The sequence below is a fragment of the Apis laboriosa genome, unplaced genomic scaffold (assembly GCF_014066325.1).
Source record: "Apis laboriosa isolate Shangri-la unplaced genomic scaffold, ASM1406632v1 scaffold173_cov153, whole genome shotgun sequence".
NCBI lineage: Eukaryota > Metazoa > Arthropoda > Insecta > Hymenoptera > Apidae > Apis > Apis laboriosa.
The window spans coordinates 386,686-409,350 of record NW_025222150.1 but is presented as its reverse complement, the minus strand read 5'-3'; the positions used below and the strand labels follow the sequence as shown (position 1 = coordinate 409,350).

The window sequence follows — 22,665 nt, the reverse complement described above, 5'->3', positions numbered from 1 at the left end:
AAAAAAATTAATTTGATTAAATTTTTACACCAATATTGTTTGTCAAAATGCAAATTTTGCAATTAAAATTTACATATTGACATAATAATAAAAGTTTTTTATTGCTAAATTATACTTTGACATTTTTTTTAATAACTTAAACATTTATTAACAATAAAAAAGATACAATATATATACATTTAAAATTAATCACGAAATTGTGTTACTTTAAAATGGATAAGTTTTCATAAATATTAATATATTTTTCTTTCGCACGCGCGTATGCAGATATTTTCAAAGAATTTTGTTATATTAAGTTTCATTTTTATTGTATAAATAAATGTAAAAAATTAATAATTTTCTAAAAAACAAATACAAATATACATACAAATAAGGAGTTAAATTTGATATACAATTATTTATTTTTATCTAAGAAATTATTACCGTGTACAAAATGAATATAAATAAATGTTAGCTGTTTTTATGTTTGATACTGCTCTCTTATACAGTCTGCCATAATATCACATATCTACCATGGTATATGATACTGGTAATTATAAATTAATACTAAATGCGTGCTTGCATTATATTATCTCCATACTTTATAGATCTTCTTCTGCATCCTCAAACTGACCTGCTTCTATATCCATAGCATCATCTGCTTCTGTTCCATTATGATTGGTACCTATTTGTTCTAAAAATATAGAATGAAAATAAAAAAACCTAAAATTTTTTATAAAAATTATTTATATAAAATAAATATATATATATTTTAACATTAAATTTATTGAATTAATGTAAAGATAATTATAAATTTTTAAATTTTACCTGTTGGTAAAATGTAGGGAGCATCACCAGCACCAACATCATAATGTTCAAAATCATCTTCCTCTGCATCTTCATAAATATCTTCTTCAGCTATAAAGATATAGATTCAGCTATAAGATCTCATAAAATATAAATTAAATTAAATTGTTGATAAAATATTGTAATAATAAGTTTATTTACCATCAGAGAAACTATCTTGTGGATCAGGATGAAGTGCTTGGCATTGATTCATTGCTTGAAACATTGCCTCTAAATTATTTGTGTTGTCAGGAGCAAACCGCATTTCCGTAATAGGTGTATCCGCATCTTCAAATTCATTTTCTGAACCACTATCAGAAGCTGGTGATAATGATACATCTATGTAAAGTATTATGTTAAATTATTGTAAAGATGAGATATGATTTTAATATTTTTAATAAAAACTTAATTTTTATTGTCATATATTGTCATATACTAAATTATATTTATTTTTACATTTTGAAAAATAATTAAATAATCTTATATACCTGGAAGATCAACTTTTGCATCAACCATAATATATAAACATTGTCTTGGATGTACTTGTTCATCTCGTGATATGGCATGTAATGATATATGAGGATATTCTAGTGAAAATCCTTGTTGTGTATCATAATTCACCCAAGAAAGTAAGCTATCAATATGAAAATTATATTAAAATATGGGTACAATATAATTAAATGTAAAACTTTGCTTTATTTTAATTTTTACCTTTCTGTAATATACAGAGTTCCCTTTCCTACTTCTCTATCATTAATGTACACGGTAGTATTTTGCTCTTCATGACGTATTCCTTCTTGTGGTGCAAGAAAATTACTAAGCACTACCATTTTTTATCTGCAACATTTATTTAAAAATTATTTGCAATATAAAACTAATAGAATTTGATCAGAGAAGGTAGCTATTTAAACAAATGCAGGAAGCAAAAATAAATTAAAAGGTTATGCCGGAATTTATACAATTATAAATTTGATCATATTATACATATAAATATATGTATATATATATATATATATATATATATATACACATATATATATATATGTGTGCTTCAAAAATAGATGATCAGAAATGTAACTAATTAAATATACAGTTTTTTTTAAATATAATATAGTAAATACATAGTAAATAATAATATAATTATTGCTTTAAATAGAAGAGTTCTTAGTTTTATAATTTTTTTTTTTATACGTTTACGTATAGGTATTCATAAACTCTTAATATATAAATTCATTACCTATTTGTTTTACAAATAAATTATAAATAACAAGACACAAAATTTTCCACTAAATGAATAAACTTGTAAACTTGGCAACGATTTTACAACTTTAATTCTTACACAATATTTCGATCACTTTTTGCGTTTCGAAATAGTAAATATATTTAATAGAATTCACTATAACTTTATAATCGCAAATGTCAATCAATATATAGCTGTTTCATCTTCTAATATTTGGAAATATAAAATTTTTCTACACTGTTATGTTCTTATTTTACGTTATTGATGCAGAACATGTATCTTATGATAAACTATAGGTAGTTCAGTGCATTATACATGCTTAAAAAGGCGGGAGAATCTGCTATATATTTTTCAAATTAAGTCAATAGCAAATCAAAAAAAGTTTAAATAGAATAAAATATAAACAATTTAAATTATTTTTCAAAAGTAATTTTAAAATATATTTAGAAAAATAAATAATTATTTTAAATAATATATCAATTACATATTATTTAATTATTTTAATTGTAATAATAATTATATTGAATAAGTGAATAATAATAATATATTGAATAATATTTTACTTTATTTTACTTTATTTTGTATAATTTATTTAATAATCTCGAAATTATTATTATTATAATAACAAAGAAACAATATAAAAAATTTTATCATAAAGATATTTTAATGAATATATATTTTTATATTAAATATTATATTATATTAAATGAATAAAATTAAAGTATAATAACAATAAACAATTTTTTAGTAAGTACTAATATGAACAAATTAATCAATTGTTATTGTTTGTTTTATAATTAAGAAAAGTTTATGAATTGTTTGTCATTATTAAAATTCATTATATTTTATATAAAAAGTCAAATATTTTTAATGTCTTTTTTATTTTTTATAAAATTTAATTAATTTTTATTATTTACATATTCTTTTATATTTATTATAACAAATTTCTGTAATGCATTAAACTTTATTTTAAATATTTAAAACATAATAATAAAAAATTTTATGATACTAGCTTTCTTTTTAATTAAATGAAAATAAATTTAGTAAAATTTAGTAAAATTTAATTCAACTATATGTACATAATAAAAAAATATTTATTTTAAAAAAATTTGTCACAATATATTATATTTATGAATGTTAATTATAAAAAAATCTAAAACTAATGAAAATTTATGTATTTAATTTAATTAGGTTATTTTATTACTTTCAAAGAATAAAACAAATAATAACTTAATAATAATAATAATAATAATAATTACTTAAAAATTTTAATATATGTAAATAAAATAAATAAATAATAAAAAAAATAAAAAATACAAAAACTATATAAAATATAAAATTATTTTATTATATAATCCATATAATTAAAATAAAAAATAAGAGGTAAATAGTAACAACTGATTTTGTTGGATAAAAAATTGGATAAAATATTATTTTAAAATAAAATAAAATATTAATATTTGAATCATGATATAAATATACTCTATTATTAATTTTTTTTTTATTTATTTTGTATTATTACTTGAATAATTTCTTTTAACTCAATCAAATATCACTCATATTAGAATTATATTAATTTTTAATCTATTATGAATATGTTTACATATCTTATGTTATATAAACATAATTTAATTATTACATTAATTATTACATAATGTAAGAATATAATTCAATTTTATATATGAGATTTTCTAAAAGATTCCTATTATAAACATACATAAAATGTAACTTGAATGTTGTAAAGTGAAAAATTAGTATCATTTATAATTGTTACATTTTTCTTTTAATATATAAAATAATGAAGCAAAATAAATTTTTGAAAAAAATTTAATGAAAAAATAAATTTTTTATCATATTTCCATAATTTTAGTTTTCAATTATGAATATATATATATATATATATGTAACAAAAATTTATATTATAAAAAGGTATTCATAACAATTGTTAAATCAAATTTATCATATAATATTGATATATGAAAATATGAATATGATAATAGAACACAAGAAAGCCATCTGAAAATGTTTTATTAAGATTACATGTGGCAAGCGAGGCTTTTGTTTCCAATTCCTCCAATTTAAAATTCATTTCCATAACAATTTTACGTACATACATACATACTGTCAGTACAATAAAAAGTGCTTTGTTTAGTATTTTGCACTTTATTTACTACTAAAAATTATTGTTACAAGAAATATCACCTCAATATCTTTATGACGATCGATCAGCATTCTTCGGCAAATTTTGTTTCCTAATGAATCTATACTATGTATTTAAACAACATATTGAAGAATATCTGGCTTGATTGCTAGAGATTATTTAAAAAACTAGTAATAAATGAATAATAAATCATTTACGTTAGAAAAAATTTCATTTATTTTTTTTAACAATAAATTAATAACGATCATGGTTTTCAAAAAAAAATTAATAAAATATTTCGCACATTAAAAACATCTTTTTTCATTCTTAAAACATCTGGTAAAGTTTTGTATTTAAATTACTAAGTTACCCATTGTAAATGGGTTCTATAATATATTTTTTCATGTCATACTTTATATTAGATATCAATGGTTCTGTACAACTCATGCCAGACTCTTCAATTTTATATATTTTTTATTCTATTAATAAAGGTAAATAATATGTGCTAGAACAATATGGATACAATGTACAGCTGAATTAAATAGTTATACTACATAATTGAATATCGCTAAACGTTACTAATGTTAATTGTGCAGTTTTCTTAGTTGTGTTCATGGGTAACTGAATTTTATTTTTTGTTGTCTTCAAGGGGCTAAGTTCCAAAAAACATCGAGAAACATATATCACATTAAATCTCGTGACATTTTTGATATGTTTTATGTTTTTAAATATCATAAAAGTTTTTTGTAGGCATGTAATGATAACATGATTGACAGTAACAGTAATAACAATTATAGAAGTAGCACTAACGATAATACTATAAGCAATAATAACAGCAATTAGTAATGTAGCAATAGCAGTGGAGGTAGTTATAATAGCATTGATAATTTTAATAATTGTAAAAATATCGTAAAAGTTATAGCTTAATAGTAATAGAATCAAAGATTGACAGAAATCAGTGAAATAATAGTATTAGTGACGATGGTATATATTATAATTGTAATTATAATTTATTTTTCAAACATTAAAACAAAATTATCAGAAAAAATGAACTACTTATATATACGTAAATCTAATCTTCGCAATTAATAAAAATTGATTATAAAATTTTATGTAAAAACATAATACAATAAATTTTAATTAAATAACCTGTAAAAATAATTTCCAAATATTTTTATAATACAATATGTTATAATCTATATAATATCTAAATAAGATTTATGTTTTGTGTAGAAATATAAATTTAAAAAAAAATTAATAAAATTGATTGCAATAGTTAATTTATGTAAAAACAATATAATAAATTTTAATTAAATAACCTCTAAAAATAATTTTAAAATATTTTTATGATACAATATAATATAAAAAGATAAGAATATCTAAATAAGATTTATATTTTCATCTCTGCAAAAATAAAAATATTACATTTATTTTTTGTTATATGTAAATATGTATATTAAAAAAAAAAGTATGTCATGTTTAAAAATGAACATATTTTTATATACAATAAGAATATGGCACGAAGAGTTATGAAGAAAAACATCAAATATTATTATTAACTTAATACACAATAAATATTTTAAAAAGATGTAATCTATCTTTATCATTTAAAGATAGATAATATTCTAAGTTTATTTTTTGAGATTTCTGTTTACTATGCATATTTTTTTTGGAACCTTTCCCTTTGTATTAATCTACACCGTCCATTTGTATATTTTGCTTATATCATAAATACAAAACTCCCATGAAGAATATTCTTAAACATCACTACATGTAAACTTAAGATTGCAATGTATTTGTAATTTCTCGATGTACAGTTACCAAATCTTGTATGTATCCAGCTAATCTGGCATTTAATGTATCCAAATTTTGTTTTTGGACTTTATTTGCGCTTAATGCAAGTTCTAATTGTTCATGGACAACCCTTAACATTTCACGAAGTTCTTGATTTTCTTTCTGTAAGGCCTAAAAAATAAAATTATAGATTATTTGAGTATATAATTAGATATTTCACTAAAATAGTATTTTTTAAGTACTTCTCCTCATTATTATTGAAATTATTGAATTATATTATATATTTTTAAATAAAAATCATTTTGAAGAAATAACAATTAATATAATAAATCTTATTTATAAAATAATAATATTTCATATCAATTTTCATAAAATCATATGAATAATTATTAATATTTAATAATATTATATCTTATATTATATACATACTACAAAATCTTTATTTTTTGTAGCTATAGTAAGAGCTTTGATTTCTTCATTTTTTGTTCTAAGTTCACTTTCTAATGCTTCAACTCTCAACCTTAATGCTTCACTATTGCCTTCTGCTATTTTTCCAGCTTCTAGATCTGCATATTTGGCCTTGATCCTTGCATTGTCTTCTTTATATAATTGTAGCTGTCTTTTCCATTCATCAACATTAGCTGTGGATTCTTGTAATGCACTTGTTAATCTAGCATTATTTGTTTTTAATGTAGTTAATTCAACCTATCAAATTTTTTATAATGAATTATATTATATATAATATAATTATATATAATGATTAATTTGTGAATATTTATATTTATTTTAATATATATAAAACCATACCTCCCATTTTTTAGCATTTGCAGAACTTTGTGCTAATGCAAGTTTCAGCCTATCATTTTCATACTTAAGTTGCATTTCAGCTGATTGTCCCCCTTGTGTTGTAAGTTGTGCTGATTTCCCTTGATGTTGTGGACTTTCTGTACTCTGCTGAGAAACACTCTGTGATCTTGAATGGACTGTATTTTTCAATTCATCATCCACTTTATTTTGACAACTACCAGGTAAGGGACTGCTGCTTACCAAAGATACACTATTTTGTGTAGAAATCACGTTGGCATTTGGGTTGGGATTATTTGATGCTGACACATTGGAATTAATCATCGATGAATTTGGTGGGTCTATAAGATCTTGTTCTGATGATGGCATACCCGATCGTGATGTAATTGGGCTAACATTTGCACTAGTAGCAGGTGTAACAGATGAACTGTTTGATTGTAATTTAGCACTAGCTAATTTAGTGGCCTCCTTCACTTCTTGAAATTTCTCTATAAACTGCCAAATGAATAATATTGTCTTTAATAGCAGTAGTTAATTTATGTAAAAACATAATATAATAATTATGTAAAAATATAATATAATAAATTTTAATTAAATAATTTCTAAAAATATTATTAAAATATTTTTATGATATAATATAATATAAAATTACTACATTAAATTAAAATACATTTCACAAACCTTTCCTAATTCTACTTCAGATGAAAAACCAAGACCATATATAGTATTAGCTCTAACATCTGACCATTGTCCAAATTTCTGTGATGTTTTTGTAAAGGTCATATTTGGAGTAATAGTGCTATTTATTACTGCCTAAAAAAAGAAAAAAAGAATAGAATTAAATAATTTTTAAATAGATTATAAATTTATTTTTTTATAAGTTATTTTTTAATTACCTTTGTTCCTTCAACAGAAATTATTCTGTATAGACTCCTTGTTGAGTCATAAAAAAATGAAATAGAGACTGCTGCTGTAGATGCTGATACCCAAGATCTTTTTGTCTTAGGATCAATATGAAACACGTGTGCTTTACATGTGAAAATTGGTTGTTCGCTGCAATTTATTAAAAGCAAGAAACTTAGGTACTTAAATATATTGATTTAATTTATACATGCAGCATCTATTTATATCTTATATTCAAAATAAAAATTATAGGTGTTTTAATAATAACGAATATATATCAATATCTTGAAGTTTATTTTTTTGGTAAAACATATTTTATTACATGTATATTTCACAGAAACATAACAAAATTAAGTACATTAAAAAATGTCAAATATACATATTATTTTACATGCCTTAAAATTAATGGAATGAGAATCTAATAATGTTACAATTTAACATTATAATAATATGGATTATGTTATATAAATTTGGAAATCTAATAATGTTACAATTTAACATTATAATAATACAGATTGTATAAATTTGGAGAAAATCAAATAAAATAAATATGAACAAGCATCTTTCAGTTATATTTTTTATAAAAAACAATTATATTTTTATTTAGATATTTTAATTTTTCACACATGCAATATATATACAATTTATATACATTGTTTAAAATAAACAATTTTAATAAATTTATTTCATATGAAAAAATAACTACAACAAAAATAATTAACATTTAACAAAGTATTTAATAAAATATTAATAAAGTATTTATAAAATTAATTTAAAAAGAAATAATATTTTATATAAAATTTTTTATTTTTACCAAAATTAAAAAAGACGAAATTTACTATAATTAATCATATTAAAATACAGTAAAATAAATATTAGTGTGATAAATATTTCTATAATTGACAGAATTGACTTTCATAATTTGAATTTAAAAATATATCAAATAATGCACGAGTAAACAACTAGAATAAACACATTTCACGCGGTGTCGATTTATCCCACTTTCGCTATTTTATTTCACGGTTATATATAAATAAAAAAAAGAAAAACATTGTGGTCCAGAGTCTTCTTATGTACGCACCCATCTAAATGCGTAACTGCGATGAAGTCGAGAATATGATAGTAAATAGACAAGAAAGGATAGCACTATTCATTAGCTAACATAATGAAACCGACCTATTTTATATCAATTGATGATATTCGTAATAAAAAAATTAAGGACAGTTTATCGTATTTATATGAAAATCATACTTTGTGTGTACATATATTACACACCCTTAAAAGGCGGTGCAGAATACCACCACGTTCACTTACCCCATTGTTTCTTTGCCCGATGTCATACAAATGTTGTAAATGCTAATTTCACAGTCTCATAGAAAAATCAATTCAATATAAAGGCGTAATGATTATTTACGAATAAAAATTTTCAAAATTATTTAACGATTTATAAAAATTTATTCGACGAAAATCAGAACTATACCAGTTGACAGCCGCCATCGGCTAAAACTGTATAGCGAACGACAACGATCACGCAACAACATGAAACTAGTCGAGTTTCTACCATATACCTGGATTTAATCGATTTTCCACGAAAGGTTGCTATTGCTAACCTCGTAGCTTTCTTTCAGAAAAATCACTAGATGTATTTGCATCGCAAGGCGCATACTTATGTTCCGATAATATGTTTTGCATTATTATTTGGAAGGTTGGTAATATAAGTTAACGGTGTTTGAATACGCGACCATTCTTCGTTACATATCGAATCATCTCGTTGCTTTTAAATCTTTCACCAATAGCAAGCAATGAATAGAAGAACAACGTACAAAGTAGTGCCATTATCTCTATCCTTATCTTGTGAGTATGTATCTCGTTTTACCTGAATACAATGAAAGTGCGCAACGTTCAGTGGGTGGGGGCATTATATGAGAAAGAGAGAAAACAAGAGGGAGAGAAATTGTTCGTCTTGAAAGCCGTCATGGCTGATTCATCGTGAGTGACTCTTTCAAGAGTACGATAACAAATGACATTGTGATTGAATCATTAAGTGTAAGAAGTACAGTGCATGGAATTATTTTTGAATCAAAGCGATAATCTCGATGTGGAAATTCCACGAAGAAACGTGATAAACGGCGTTTTCGCGTGCGCGTAACTTCCCCGTGGAACGATGAACGGGTTAAGTTTTAGTGAATTGTGTTGCTTGTTTTGCTGTCCGCCTTGCCCGTCCAGAATCGCTGCAAAACTAGCGTTTCTACCTCCTGAACCTACGTATGCATTTATTGAAGATGAAGGTTCCAAAGTTACAATTTCTTTATCTGAAAGAGCAGAATGGCAGTATACAGAAAGGGAGAAAGAGTCGGTAGAAGGTTTCTATGCAAGAACATCACGAGGAAATCGAATAGCCTGTTTATTTGTACGGTGTTCAGCTACTGCACGTTTTACGATTTTATATTCCCATGGAAATGCAGTCGATCTGGGACAGATGTCTAGTTTTTATTTAGGACTTGGATCGAGAATAAATTGTAACATATTTAGTTATGATTATTCGGGTTATGGAGTTTCTGGTGGTAAACCGTCAGAAAAGAATCTTTATGCGGATATAGATGCTGCGTGGCATGCTCTTAGAACACGTTACGGTATTAGCCCAGAAAACATCATTCTATATGGTCAAAGTATCGGGACTGTACCCACAGTCGATCTGGCCGCGCGATATGAGGTTGGCGCAGTTGTTCTGCATTCACCTTTAATGTCGGGAATGCGAGTTGCTTTTCCTAATACCAAAAGAACTTGGTTCTTTGATGCGTTCCCGAGGTAGGTTAAACTTTGAAATACGTGTATCTCCCTTTATTGTGTTAAATGAAACGCGATCTATAATCCGCTTATCGCATGCTGTGATTCGCACAGCTAACTTTACGCGCATGACACTATCATCCAGTTCAGGTGTACATCCATACACGTGGTACAGATATAAATGTATACATATACAAACACATACACACAAGTATTTAAAAGAAAATTCTATATTTAAAATTTAAACTAAATGTAAAATAAATTAAATACTTTATTGATACTTTTATGGAAACTTAAATTATATTTTTTCCATGGTTGAGTGATAGTTTTTCGGAATTAAAATATGGGAAGCAATAAAAGTTTATCTATATATATGTGTCATGGAAACCTATAAATTACATGATCCGTTGACATATAGTTCGCTAATAGGTTTTGCACTTTTACTGTCGCTTATTTGCAATCTATCTCTTATTTTTATTTAATTAAATTAATTTAAAAATAATAATAATTAACTATTTATTATTTTTACATTTTTTTGTAATATATATTAAGTAACTAAAGGTAAAATATACAATAAAATAAATTTGATATTGTACTTGGTTTACTTATTATATTGTTAATATATTATATATTTTATATTTATGTAAAACTTCATGATGATACATACAAAATATAATGAATCATTGAAATTTTCTTTTTTTACAGTATAGATAAAGTACCAAAAGTGACATCTCCTGTTTTGGTAATTCATGGAACTGAAGATGATGTAATAAATTTCAATCATGGTTTAGCAATTTATGAGAGATGTCCAAGAGCAGTAGAACCATTATGGGTTGAGGTATATAAGATTTTTCATCTTTTTTCTTTTAAATACTAAAGAAAAAAATTATATAAATATTATATTTATATTTTCAGGGTGCTGGTCATAATGATGTAGAATTGTATGATCAATATTTAGAACGATTGAAGCAATTTGTAAGTGTAGAACTGATAAACTGACGGCGACTAAGCCTCTCCCAGAATCAGGGGGGGCAGGGAGGAGGACATACACATGTGAGCAGTCAAGGACACACCACTTCTAATAATTCAAACACTACCAGTTCTATTTCAACAAGCTCACAGACTGAAAAGCTTGTCTAGCAATCGCCTTCCACAGGGGAGAAGGCACCTGTCCTCCCCTGTGATGAAGAATCATCTTTCGTTTCTATAGATGATGGATTTTTCTTTCGTGATCAACAGGTGGATATTAATCAGAAAATTCATCATAAAAATTCTTTAAAGGAAACATGTTCTGAGGATGATGACTCAAGTTTAGATAGTAATTCAAAAAAAGCTATTCAACAAGATGACAAAAATATGAAAGAAGAAGAATTGATAACAAATATTCAAGATAAGAAACATAATAAAACAATATTAGAAGGTACTTCTATTCGCCATAACTTTCGATTAAATCATATTAGTCAAGTTGCAAAAAAACATATTTCTTTGCCAAAAAATATAAAAAACCCATTTACTAAAAGTCAAAAGAATATTGTCCATAGAACTTTAAAAAATTCATTTGGTCAAAGCCATAAGAAAGCTGATATACAAATATCCCATACAACTTTAGTTGACATACAGGTTGAAGACTGCCGACAATATACTATTGAAGAAAAGTCATTGTCATCATATTCCAATATATCTAATGATAATAATAAAAGTATTTCAGATTGTAAAAATAGTCAAAGTCAGTTCAAATCAGAGAAAAAATCTCCTATAAATCAGTTCAAATATAGCAGTATAGAATCTGTGTTGGATTCAGAATGTACTAAAAATAATAAGAAATATTGCAGTAATAAAATTCTAAATAAAGATACAACTATAAAAGATAAGAAGTCTGAAGAACATGATACACAGATCCATCATGAAAAATCAGTAGAATCTTCAAAAAAGTTTTCATGGGGTAATAAGAACAGTAAATTTGCAAGTAAGAGTTTTGAAAAAACATGTAAGGATAAAGGAAAAAATGATTCTATAGAGAAAAAATTGAAAGCTAAAAAAATTCTTTGCAGTCCTTTAAGAAAATTTGGTCGATCATCTTTGACAATCGAACCGGATAAAATTATGATAAATTTACCAAAGTGTTCTCCTTGCGCTTGTAGATTGGCTGCAAGTTCAAAAATTTTATCCAATGATTCCAGTTTATTGTCCCGATTTACTATAAATCGTGAAAGTCCTCATCACGCTGTACGTTCGAAGAGTCCGTCGCATATAGACGTACAAACGGATATTAGTTCAAAGTCTTCAGAAAGGACATCAATGCAGACTAATTTATTTTCAAATATACAACAATTTAAAAAATCACGATATACGCCTCGAAGCAGAAGCGTCGGTGAGTTGTGCAACATTGTCAACAAATGAAGCAGTCTTGAGTTATTCATCTAGTAGAATTTCTGGACAAAACTGGACTTCCAACATCGTCAGTTGAATGCTCAGGAAATGTTTATTCAAAAATTAAAAAGAAAACTATATATAGAACATTCTGATAAAATTTAACAAAGCAACTTTAGAGGCAAAGTGTTAACTAAATAACATGAATCCCACAAGTTGTCGCTCCATTATTCTTCCACATAACTTTAAAGAAATCATAGATTTATACGCACGACACTTATTCGGGCTGTAACAGTGCTAGTGAGACTGTGCACATAAATACACATATAATACATACATAAAATTTATTATATTTCTAGAGATATGAAATAATATATCTGTGCATATTAAATATTCTTATTACACATGCGCACACATACTGGTGCATGCGTGTGTATGTTGTAAGCCGTTTTTATAGCATATGCTGTGGAACGTTGTTACGACAAATATGTCGAGTATTATTATTATTATTTTTATTATTATCTTCCTTAAGATTAGGGAGTCGAATGGCTTACATTGAAATACTTTCTGCTACCACGAGTGGTATTATACTTGCCTGTAGCAAGTATATGGTATGAGAATTCTTCGCTGAACCTATTTCTTAATTTAAAAATTTCAATATAATTTTATATTATGATTATTATAATTTTATATTATTGATTAATTAAGAATTTGTTCATCATCATTTATTATTTCATTATGCATTTAAACTTATTTTTCTAAAATTTTTCTAAAAAAAAATAAGCAGCAATTAGTAGATTTATTAGTGAATGAGATGTATATTTGGCATTCAGTGTTTCCTTTTATGACTCAATTTTATAAATTAGGTTCAGCGGTGAAACAAATGTAATGTGAAATCGCATGTTTTTATAAATAAATCGCTGTCACTGTGACCAGTGTATATGATAGCTGTATCGATAACGAAAACATTTGTTTTTATATTGACCCACAGCAGAGGCCTGTGCAGTGAGCAATGGAAATCTTCCAAGATAGCAAAGAATTTAGAATAGAGATTAAAAATTAATGGATAGCGTTAAGAAATCGTGTAAGTGTGAGACGTCATAAAAGACGTTACGTTTTACTGAAAATGAATGAGATGATGAGATAACAATAAGAATGCAACTAGATAGGGACAATATTACTGCCAAACTTGATTATGAATTAGTTTATTTCTAAAGAGATGAATCGTTTGGAGGATCTTGTCTATAGGTATGTTTCTTGTTAGTATTTTTATATCTCGATAATGTAAATACAGTACAATTAAATAATTTTTTCTTCATTAGTGTATGTATAATGTATGCGACAACGTGACTGTACGGAGCCAATGGAATGAATCGGCGCTAGTACATGTATGTATTTCTGTAGAAATTTTTTTTTTAATTTTGAATTTTCTTGAAAATTTTTACCCGTCCCTGTTATCTTTTAAATAATAAATTACTACGAATGTTTTCAAATTATGAGTATAAATTGAAATTAAATGTATGTGTAATTGTAATGGTATGAATGAATGGAAAGTGAATATAAAATTCTTAAAATTTAATTAAAACAAAAAAAAATTAATGAATTACTATTGCAAAATAATTAAGAATAATGTATAATTTTCGTTATTTTATCTATAAGTTTGATATTCTTAATTGTTGTTATCTATGTTGTTATCTTCAAATATTACTTTCGTTACTTATTTTGCATTGTTATTTTATTAATTATTATCTAATTATCAATCTTTATATTCACTTTCCTTTAATATTAATCTCTTAGAATACATTATGATGCATTATAGTATCGAGATAGAGAGTCCGATACTACTCTTCCATTGGCTTTCACGTAGCCGCTATTAAATTGATCTGTATCGATCGCAATTCTAATATCTATTTCGTAACTTGTGAAAAAAAAAATTTATACTGTTGTTTGACAAATATCCAGTTTTATAGACGGCGAATATTTCAAAGAGCGAATTTTATAGTAAACTTAGTAAAAACAACATATACATATATAGAATAACAAAATGATCATCGGTGCTCGACGAAAAATAGATTTGGTCGTATATAAAACTGGATAAAAAATAACTTTTGTACAGCATATTTCGAACGCATACGTGTCCCCTCTTTCTTCTACTTTCATTCTCGTTTTCCATCGTGTGTTTCTCTCTTTCTCTCTTTCTCTCGCTCATTTCTTTTACTATTTTTTATTGTCCTACTCTGTCTCTCAATACGCGTCAAGCAATCGACCGGTTTTGAACAGCACTTTCGTCTTTCATAATTGCATCGTGCTGGTAGAATGGTACTCAATGGTCTTTTTTTTTTTTCTTTGGGTATCACGCGAATCACGGTGCGGTATTCATAACTGTACATATTAGCGTGTAAGTGAAATATTAGAAATAATATACTCGATGTTCTGTTCGGTCGTATCTAATGTACTTACGGGAGAAGATAGGTTAAAGAGATGGGAGGGAGGAGATAACAATGATAGAGATTACAAGATCCCTTGAATCGATCGTTAGTCATATGTCATATGTATCACAAAATGTAGTCACAAAGTGAATTAGTTGATTAGTTGTTTGATAAATAAATAACACGTAGTTCATTACAAAATTATTATAACACAGGAAAGAGAAGAAAGAGAAGAAAGATGAGTATCGTTTATTTCGGAGTAAATAATGAAATTATTGTTTTATTTAGCGCATAAAGATATAATACCAGCCGAAATAACATTATTTCTTATGAGATTGTGTAGAATGCATAGTCTGAAACACATTGCTGGGCACCCGATTAGGGTTGTTTTAAGATTTTATACTTCGATCGCACTTGACTTGAGCGTACTGCATTGCGAAATACTTTATTAATCTTTGCGAAGTCTAAAATAATATATAATTATTATGTATGTAAATCATATACACAAGCTCGCATTGTTCAATACAGCTTGTTTTAACGTTATTCATTTATCGAATAAATCATTTCTCATAGGAATCATTTTTATCCTTTTGTTTGAACGATTGGTCGTCATATACATTACATTCGTTAAAGTGATAGAATTGTATTTAAATAATGCAGCCGCTCATTGTCATACTTTTCTAAAAATCGAAATTATATATATACTCGTAATCTCATTTCCTTTTTTTTTAAAACATTTTTCTCTTTTAGTTAGTATTGATCATTGCAAATTGGTATCTGTAATTAATGCTATTGAAGTAACAATGTTAATAAAATCCTATAGAAATGACAGTAAAACATTTCTGCGTGTTTTGTCCATTAATAATTATATACGATCCAATTGCACGTCCTTTGTCAAGCTAAAAATTTTCCCCAAATGTACTGAAATACAACAAGTTCCTTGAAATAAAAATTTCTTTTTAATATATAATAAAGAAATATATGATATACGAATTATCAAAGGCTGAAAATTTCTTTTTAAATTATTTCTTTTGTTTGGACATTCAATTATTAAATTAAGTTAAGAATATTAATTATATATATTTGGGAATTCTTTTCTTTTTTCTTAGTATCCATCAAGTTTTTTTTTTATTGGATTGGAGAAGCAGACTGTTCCTGAGCATGGCTTTAAATTTCACGAAGGGTAAAACGCTGTCGTAATTAGTTTAATAGTTGTTAGGCAATCGTATAATTCTGATTATATTCTCAAATAACGATAATACGGTGCAACGTTTGCATTGATCGTCGGCATTTTGTCCTGAAGGTCAATGCGTTTCTATGACGAGGGAGAAGGAAATGCTCGAGAACCATGAGCTGGTTCGCTGGACTTGGCTCAGCACCTTCGCAGCTCACCTGCGCTGAAACCTGATGCTGACGATAAAAATGAGAACAGGTTACGCGGCAGCTTGAGCTCCAATGGCTGCACTATACCTTCAAGCAGCCTACAAAACTGCTTCAAAGAAGAGGTAAAATTTTCTGCTACCGTCGTGTCACGAGGATTAAAATCTATTCGTAATTGTCATCGCCAATGATTTCTTCCATGTGGCTCTGGGTTTCATTTCGTATGTAATCTACGCGAAATTACAATGTAGGTAGGTGCTCGTGTAAGCTCGTGTTGTATGTGACTTTTTCATTATTCCTAAAAAAATTTAATATTTCAGAAATAATATTTTTATAAAATATATATTTTATATTCATATTAATAATTTGAAAAAAAAAGAAATTTCAGATAACAATATGTAAAATGCTAAATAATATTCTTTTATATTTGATATTTTTTTTATCAGATTTATTATTTATTTGTTGCTTATAAAAATTATTGAAGAAAATATTCTTATATTTATCTAAAATAAAAAGAATTTTAGAGTTTTATTAGAGTTTTATTTTATAATATATTGATCTTATCGTATCGAATCTTATATTTATTATTTTATTGAGATTTGAAAATCATTAAAAATAGTTTACTTGTGATATTATTTCTATATCATAACATCTTGAATATAGAACGATACACTTTTTTGTATTATGATAGATTGCTTTATTAACAACTTGATTTTGCCACGCCCACGGTGTATAGCGTCACGCAGTCTGCTGAACAATTGTACTTATTCCATATCACACGCTGTCGTAGTGTCCATTAGAGCGTTTACGCGTCGTATGCATGGCATGTAGGCGTCTAACTTTCTGCCGCTATTTTAAGAAAAAGAGAACATATTACAATCAAAAACATTAAAATTACGTATCATATATTAAAAATAATTTTTTTCTTTATATAAAATGTTACAAGCAAAGTTAATAATAATTGTTGTATAATATTAAAAATATTAAAAACATAAATATGTATATTACTGTTCATTTATATAAAAAAACTTTTTATAAGCAAAAATTTGATTGATATTATATTGAGAATAAGTGATTGTTATAAAAATAATTATCTTTATAGAGACCAATGATTGTTACATATGAATTGCGTGCTTAAGAACTATATAAAAAGAAAAATTTTTCATGTAAGCTTAATTTTTTTCGCGAATTTAACGCTATGTTCGTTTCAAATGAATCGTTTAATGAAAATAAATCACGGCTAAACATTTGCACGTATGAATATATGTGTATCTATGTGTTCGTAACAAGTGTCAAGGGTCTTTGATCGAGACAAGCGTAGTATGTATTGCGTGCAGTATAAGTATCGAAGAATCGTCGAAGGTTGAAGGGACCAAAGAATGGTCAGAAAAGACAGTAGAGTGGGGAACATGGTTGATGATGGTGGGGATCGCGGGGTAAGAAGTGGGGTAGAGCGGGACTATGAGTCGGTAGTGGCGGCAGTTGCGTCTCGAACAGCGCGCGTGTTGTTTCGTTCCGTCCTATACGTATTATCCTCTCGTGATAGCTATCGAAGCTTTTACGTGCCGACAAAATTTGTTTCTTTTTTTTCATTTTGTGTCGCGACTCGCGCCCACGCGGTATCACAAGGGAAACCGTAGTTACGTGGGACGTCCTATAAAGCAGGACAGTGAATTCGGTGGTGTTTTTCAGTGTTACTTTTCTGTGTTTAACGTTAGTTTATGTTAAAAGACGTAGATATTAGTTCTTCTCGCGTAGGTTTTACGAAGATTCTTTGCTAAACACCCATTGGGATTTTTTTGTGACTTACTTCTTCACATCGAGGGTTGTTGATACTGGGCGAATACGCTTCGCACCGATCCAGACTATATTTCTGGTAAGTTTGTAAAAGTATATTTATTTATTTATTTCCTTAGTTATTTTTGGCGACATTTGTATTATTTTTTCCTTAGTATCATTGAATAGTATCATTGAATCGTTAATATGTAAATAATTCGTTAATGCGAAGTTGACCGGTGATAGAAGACCTTGTTAGGGTCTTCTATCACCTTGTTAGGGTCTTCTATCACCTTGTTAGGGTCTTCTATCACAGATCGAAACACTTACGTTTAATCGCTTAGAACGAAAAGTATCGTGAATACGAACCGTTGTCCGGTGCAATTAAGAATGCTAGTAGCGTGCAAAAGTTGCATGGCGTTTGGCACGAAGTGCAATAACGGTTGGTTTATTCTCGTACAACTGCTGTATCCTTTGTCATAAATAGTAAATACACGTGTGCCGCGACGACGCCAACATGCCGTGATGTGTCGACTCTAGCGTATGTTACGCGTTAGAAAATTTACGCGTTCCGATTGGCGTTTTTCTTCCAATTGTTTTTTCTTTTCTATCATTTCATATATTATTTCGAAATACGAAATGAACAGCATCTTCAAATATATCCATAATATATATATATTAGAACATAAAAATTTTTAATATTTAATTTCTAAATATTTCGCAGTATGCTAATGACGAGGTTCGCATAAACAGTATGATATCATCATTTAAAGCTGTTTCGTTTTTCTTTCGTTCTTCCATTGTTTCTTGGAATTTGTGCCTAGTGTTATCAGAAACGTAAACAAACAGGTTGAAATTTTTAAGAATCGAAGAAGTGAAATTCTGCCCCATATCGTATAAAAATAAATAAACTAATAAAATGTCTCTTTCTATTATAATTTTCTATATTTCTACATTCGTTTCATTTTCTTTCACGCTCCATTATTAAGCGTCGTAATAGTATAATATTTTCGAAATTATTAATCACGCGTGTAGCGTCAATGCTCGACGTAACGAGGTAAATTCTTTTCAGACATTTTCACCGTGACATATCGGTAGAGAAAAATGAAAAATAAAGCACACGGTTTAAGCGTACGTTTAGCTGTGCGACGGAAGTTTAGAAAGTCGTAGCCAATCGTATATACATGCTGACCGGCTACCCGGCCATTCTGTACGCTCAGAACCGGTTTCGAGCTTTTCGCCCGAGGGGCCCCACGACTTGAACGTAACAACGCGTGGTGGTCGACCACGATAAGCTTGTAGTCATATTGGGTCTGTATGAGACTAAAGGAAAATGTTCCAAATATAACTATCGAATTTTATTATTTTTTAAATATACATATGGCGTTTTTTTTTTGAAAATTCTTTAGCGTGTACATTTGAAAATTATAAATGCAATTAGGAATATATATATAAATCAAATCAAAATATTCAAAATATTTTTATAGATATAATAATTCGATTTCAGAGATTATAGTTTCTATAGATTATAATAAATTTTTAAAATATTTTCGGTAGTATTGAATTCATGTTATAGATAAATATATGTGTCGATGTATGTGTCGATAGCGTTTAGGAGCGATATTTGTGATTTACAGGCTAACCCTTGCTGTTCACAAACATAAGTTACATTTAAATCTAAATAAATGTCATATAATGAGATTTGTGATGAGATTTATAGTAGTGTTTTCTTGTAAATTGAATTCTTGCATTCATTTACATTTGTAATTTTAGATTAGGTTTTAAATTAGTAATATTCTATAATAATTGAAATATATTTATAGTAAAGCGTTTAATCTGAAATTTGGATGTGATATTATTCTACATCTTTATAAGAATTAATAACAAATTCAAATTCATTTTTTTTAAAGTTATATATTATATTTTTTATCATAGCAAATGAGCGATATGGTTTATATTTTAGTTTATTCAGAAATATTATTACCAAATTAATATTAGTATTAAATTTTCAAATTCATTTTGGAATATATTGTAGTTTTTCATCATATTGGAATATTTTTAATGATCATATGTTACACTATTCCCATGATATACTATTTTCGTCGATAAATACTTACTAATAAAGCTTGATTTTTATTCAATATCTTTTATTATAATGCAATGAAAGTCCAGTGGCCTCTATAATTGCTTACAGCAAATGTAAATCGATCGCTACTATGACGTTTATTACTTAGAACAGTGTCTATTGTTCATAATAAATGAATTATTTTTTTGTTTTGTAATGATTTAAATGATCCGAAGATCGATGCGCGCTTTTTGTTTCAATTAGCTATTTATTGAAATTTAACAAGGTCTGTTTAATGTAAATTGACATTTAATTAATATCTTTTATAGAAGTTCTTTTTTTTGTTTTTTAATATCTGTTTTTTTTTTATTAGAAATTAAACATTAATATAAATTTTATTTTAAAAAATGAGGTTAACATGTGATATGCGTATAGCAAACTGAAGATTAGAGTTAATAAACAAATTTAAAATCTTTATTAATTTAATTTCTTATATAAATATATTAATAATAAATAATATTTCTCAAATTTTTAACTATTTTATGCTATTTGTAAGAAGTAATAACATGCAAAACATGTTTGAAAATTAATAGAAACAAAGCTTTGTACAAATAAGTAATTTATCTTTAATTTATAAGTAAACTTATTCACACAAAGCATAATTTTGAATTAATTTAAAACGAACAGTTATTTATTGACGTATCTTTCAATCTGTATACTTTTGATAGCTACTATTTTATCGTTACACGCAAATAATACATTCGCAAATATGTTTTAGACTCCTAGACAAAATTCTTTTTCCATTCAGTCGCGTTTACTGTTTCTTGACTACTACCGTAAGAAAAGAACATGTCAGTGGATGCAAACACGAGACATGCATTGGGATGAGTAAAGTATGTCATGTTTGTTAAAGAAATATGTACAGTAACCTTTTGCGTGATCCATGAACTTTCATCAAACATTTACAAAACCTCTTCGACGGGAGAAAGTTTAAAAAAAGAAAAAAAAAAACGTATTTATGGAAATATATACATTTCTTTGGACCCCTAGCGAAAAGAGAAAGTAATGATATATTGTCTAAGAAATCTCTTACACAGATGTGTGTATATAAATCTACTCGAGGTTGAAATATGGAGTTCCATGCCGTTCTCTACATTGAACATTTTTCAATGCACGTTGTTCCATCGCGAATTATGTCAATTATAACGTGTATATCCCGATCCACATCTTACCTCGCGTTATAAATATTTATAAAGTAAAGAAATTTGTTGAATCGACAATAGTTTTACAATTGATAAAACCTCGACGTGACGAGTCATCGAATTGTTTTATCTGTATAAAAAAAAAAAATAATAGACGCGTTACAAGAATACAAGAGAGTGTGTGATCGTTTATAATTTACGGTCACGATTTTCTTAATCGACCAGAGAAAGAGTTTTTTAATCGGACACGGGGAGAGGTAAAAAGAATCAAGATTTGTTTATTTAGATAGTGTCTCGTCCAATACGAGAAAAATTCACGTTTTTCCATTCGTTTATCCATGCATAATGTATATCACCGATTATTCAGGATCTCAGTGTGCTCGACAATCTTAATCGCGCTGCGCAAAGTTGGCATTATTCCATTCTGGTCATTTGTCACGAGCGAGAGTTGATACCGGTAGTGCGAATAGACGATTCATGTAAATCCGCGAACCAAGCGGTTTTCATATTATTCTAATTGGCAAACTTCTCTCTTCTCTCTCTCTCTCTTTCTTTCTCTGTTTGCTTCTCTTTCCTTCCCTTTGACTTCTACTTGGAATTTATGAACACCCTTCTTGCACACCGTGGTGCATACGTATAAATCCTGTCGTGTAACGATGATTTATCGCGTGGAATCTTCTTATGCTTTCATTTATTAAACTCGTTCCGTTAAAATAGCGGAGTTAACGGTACTTCGTCGATTACCAGTTTTCTGAATATCCAGAAAATCCCTCGATTTACTCCCCACTTGACATATGATAGAATCTCGTTTATCCGCTTCTTTGACGTGCGAACAAGTTAATGCCTGGTTTAAACATATGGCCAACTTACAAGAACCAAACCTAATTAACTTCTCTCTCTCGAAGATTCTTAATTTTAGGAGGAAATATATGATTAGGTTAGTTTAACTT

General features: G+C 27.1%; 4 protein-coding genes and 1 long non-coding RNA gene across 10 annotated transcripts in view; 2 read left to right on the top strand and 3 right to left on the bottom strand.

Annotated features, from left to right (window-relative positions):
- Positions 1–122: 122 nt before the first annotated feature.
- On the bottom strand, positions 123–4,372 carry LOC122711610 (methylosome subunit pICln). Of its 3 annotated transcripts, none has more exons than XM_043930562.1 (6): positions 4,268–4,372; positions 1,537–1,662; positions 1,314–1,459; positions 988–1,164; positions 808–897; positions 123–673 (listed from the first exon to the last, which is right to left on the bottom strand). In XM_043930562.1, exons 2-6 carry the CDS (start codon positions 1,653–1,655, stop codon positions 582–584), a joined length of 624 nt encoding a protein of 207 aa, XP_043786497.1. In that variant the 5' UTR covers positions 1,656–1,662; positions 4,268–4,372; the 3' UTR covers positions 123–581. The 3 variants fall into 3 exon arrangements, with proteins under 3 accessions (XP_043786497.1, XP_043786498.1, XP_043786496.1); XM_043930563.1 differs by lacking the exon at positions 4,268–4,372 and adding an exon at positions 2,063–2,356 and having other exon boundaries at positions 988–1,146; XM_043930561.1 differs by lacking the exon at positions 4,268–4,372 and adding an exon at positions 2,063–2,352.
- A 1,266-nt stretch (positions 4,373–5,638) lies between these two features.
- On the bottom strand, positions 5,639–9,217 carry LOC122711609 (homer protein homolog 2). 3 transcript variants are annotated; one of them, XM_043930559.1, is made up of 7 exons: positions 9,021–9,217; positions 7,700–7,856; positions 7,485–7,616; positions 7,047–7,298; positions 6,807–6,953; positions 6,429–6,704; positions 5,639–6,170 (listed from the first exon to the last, which is right to left on the bottom strand). In XM_043930559.1, exons 1-7 carry the CDS (start codon positions 9,044–9,046, stop codon positions 5,985–5,987), a joined length of 1,176 nt encoding a protein of 391 aa, XP_043786494.1. In that variant the 5' UTR covers positions 9,047–9,217; the 3' UTR covers positions 5,639–5,984. The 3 variants fall into 3 exon arrangements, with proteins under 3 accessions (XP_043786494.1, XP_043786495.1, XP_043786493.1); XM_043930560.1 differs by having other exon boundaries at positions 6,807–6,950; XM_043930558.1 differs by having other exon boundaries at positions 6,807–7,298.
- Positions 9,218–9,664: 447 nt separating this feature from the next.
- LOC122711579 (alpha/beta hydrolase domain-containing protein 17B) lies at positions 9,665–11,549 on the top strand. Its single transcript, XM_043930484.1, has 3 exons — positions 9,665–10,514; positions 11,199–11,331; positions 11,409–11,549. The coding sequence occupies exons 1-3, from the start codon at positions 9,871–9,873 to the stop codon at positions 11,490–11,492; spliced, it is 861 nt and encodes a 286-aa protein (XP_043786419.1). The 5' UTR covers positions 9,665–9,870; the 3' UTR covers positions 11,493–11,549.
- Positions 11,550–14,818: 3,269 nt separating this feature from the next.
- On the bottom strand, positions 14,819–18,772 carry LOC122711581. The gene is made up of 3 exons (XR_006346120.1): positions 18,483–18,772; positions 17,297–17,521; positions 14,819–16,970 (listed from the first exon to the last, which is right to left on the bottom strand). It is a non-coding gene; the product is annotated as an uncharacterized LOC122711581 (long non-coding RNA).
- LOC122711580 (semaphorin-1A-like) overlaps positions 16,681–22,665 on the top strand; it is a 363,003-nt gene continuing 357,018 nt past the window's right edge. The window contains exon 1 of one of the 2 annotated variants that reach the window (XM_043930485.1): positions 16,681–16,797. The gene's annotated coding sequence lies outside the window, so the exon portion shown is untranslated. Of the gene's footprint in view, positions 16,798–17,906; positions 18,549–22,665 lie in introns of those variants that run through there. The other variant, XM_043930486.1, reaches the window with a different exon arrangement.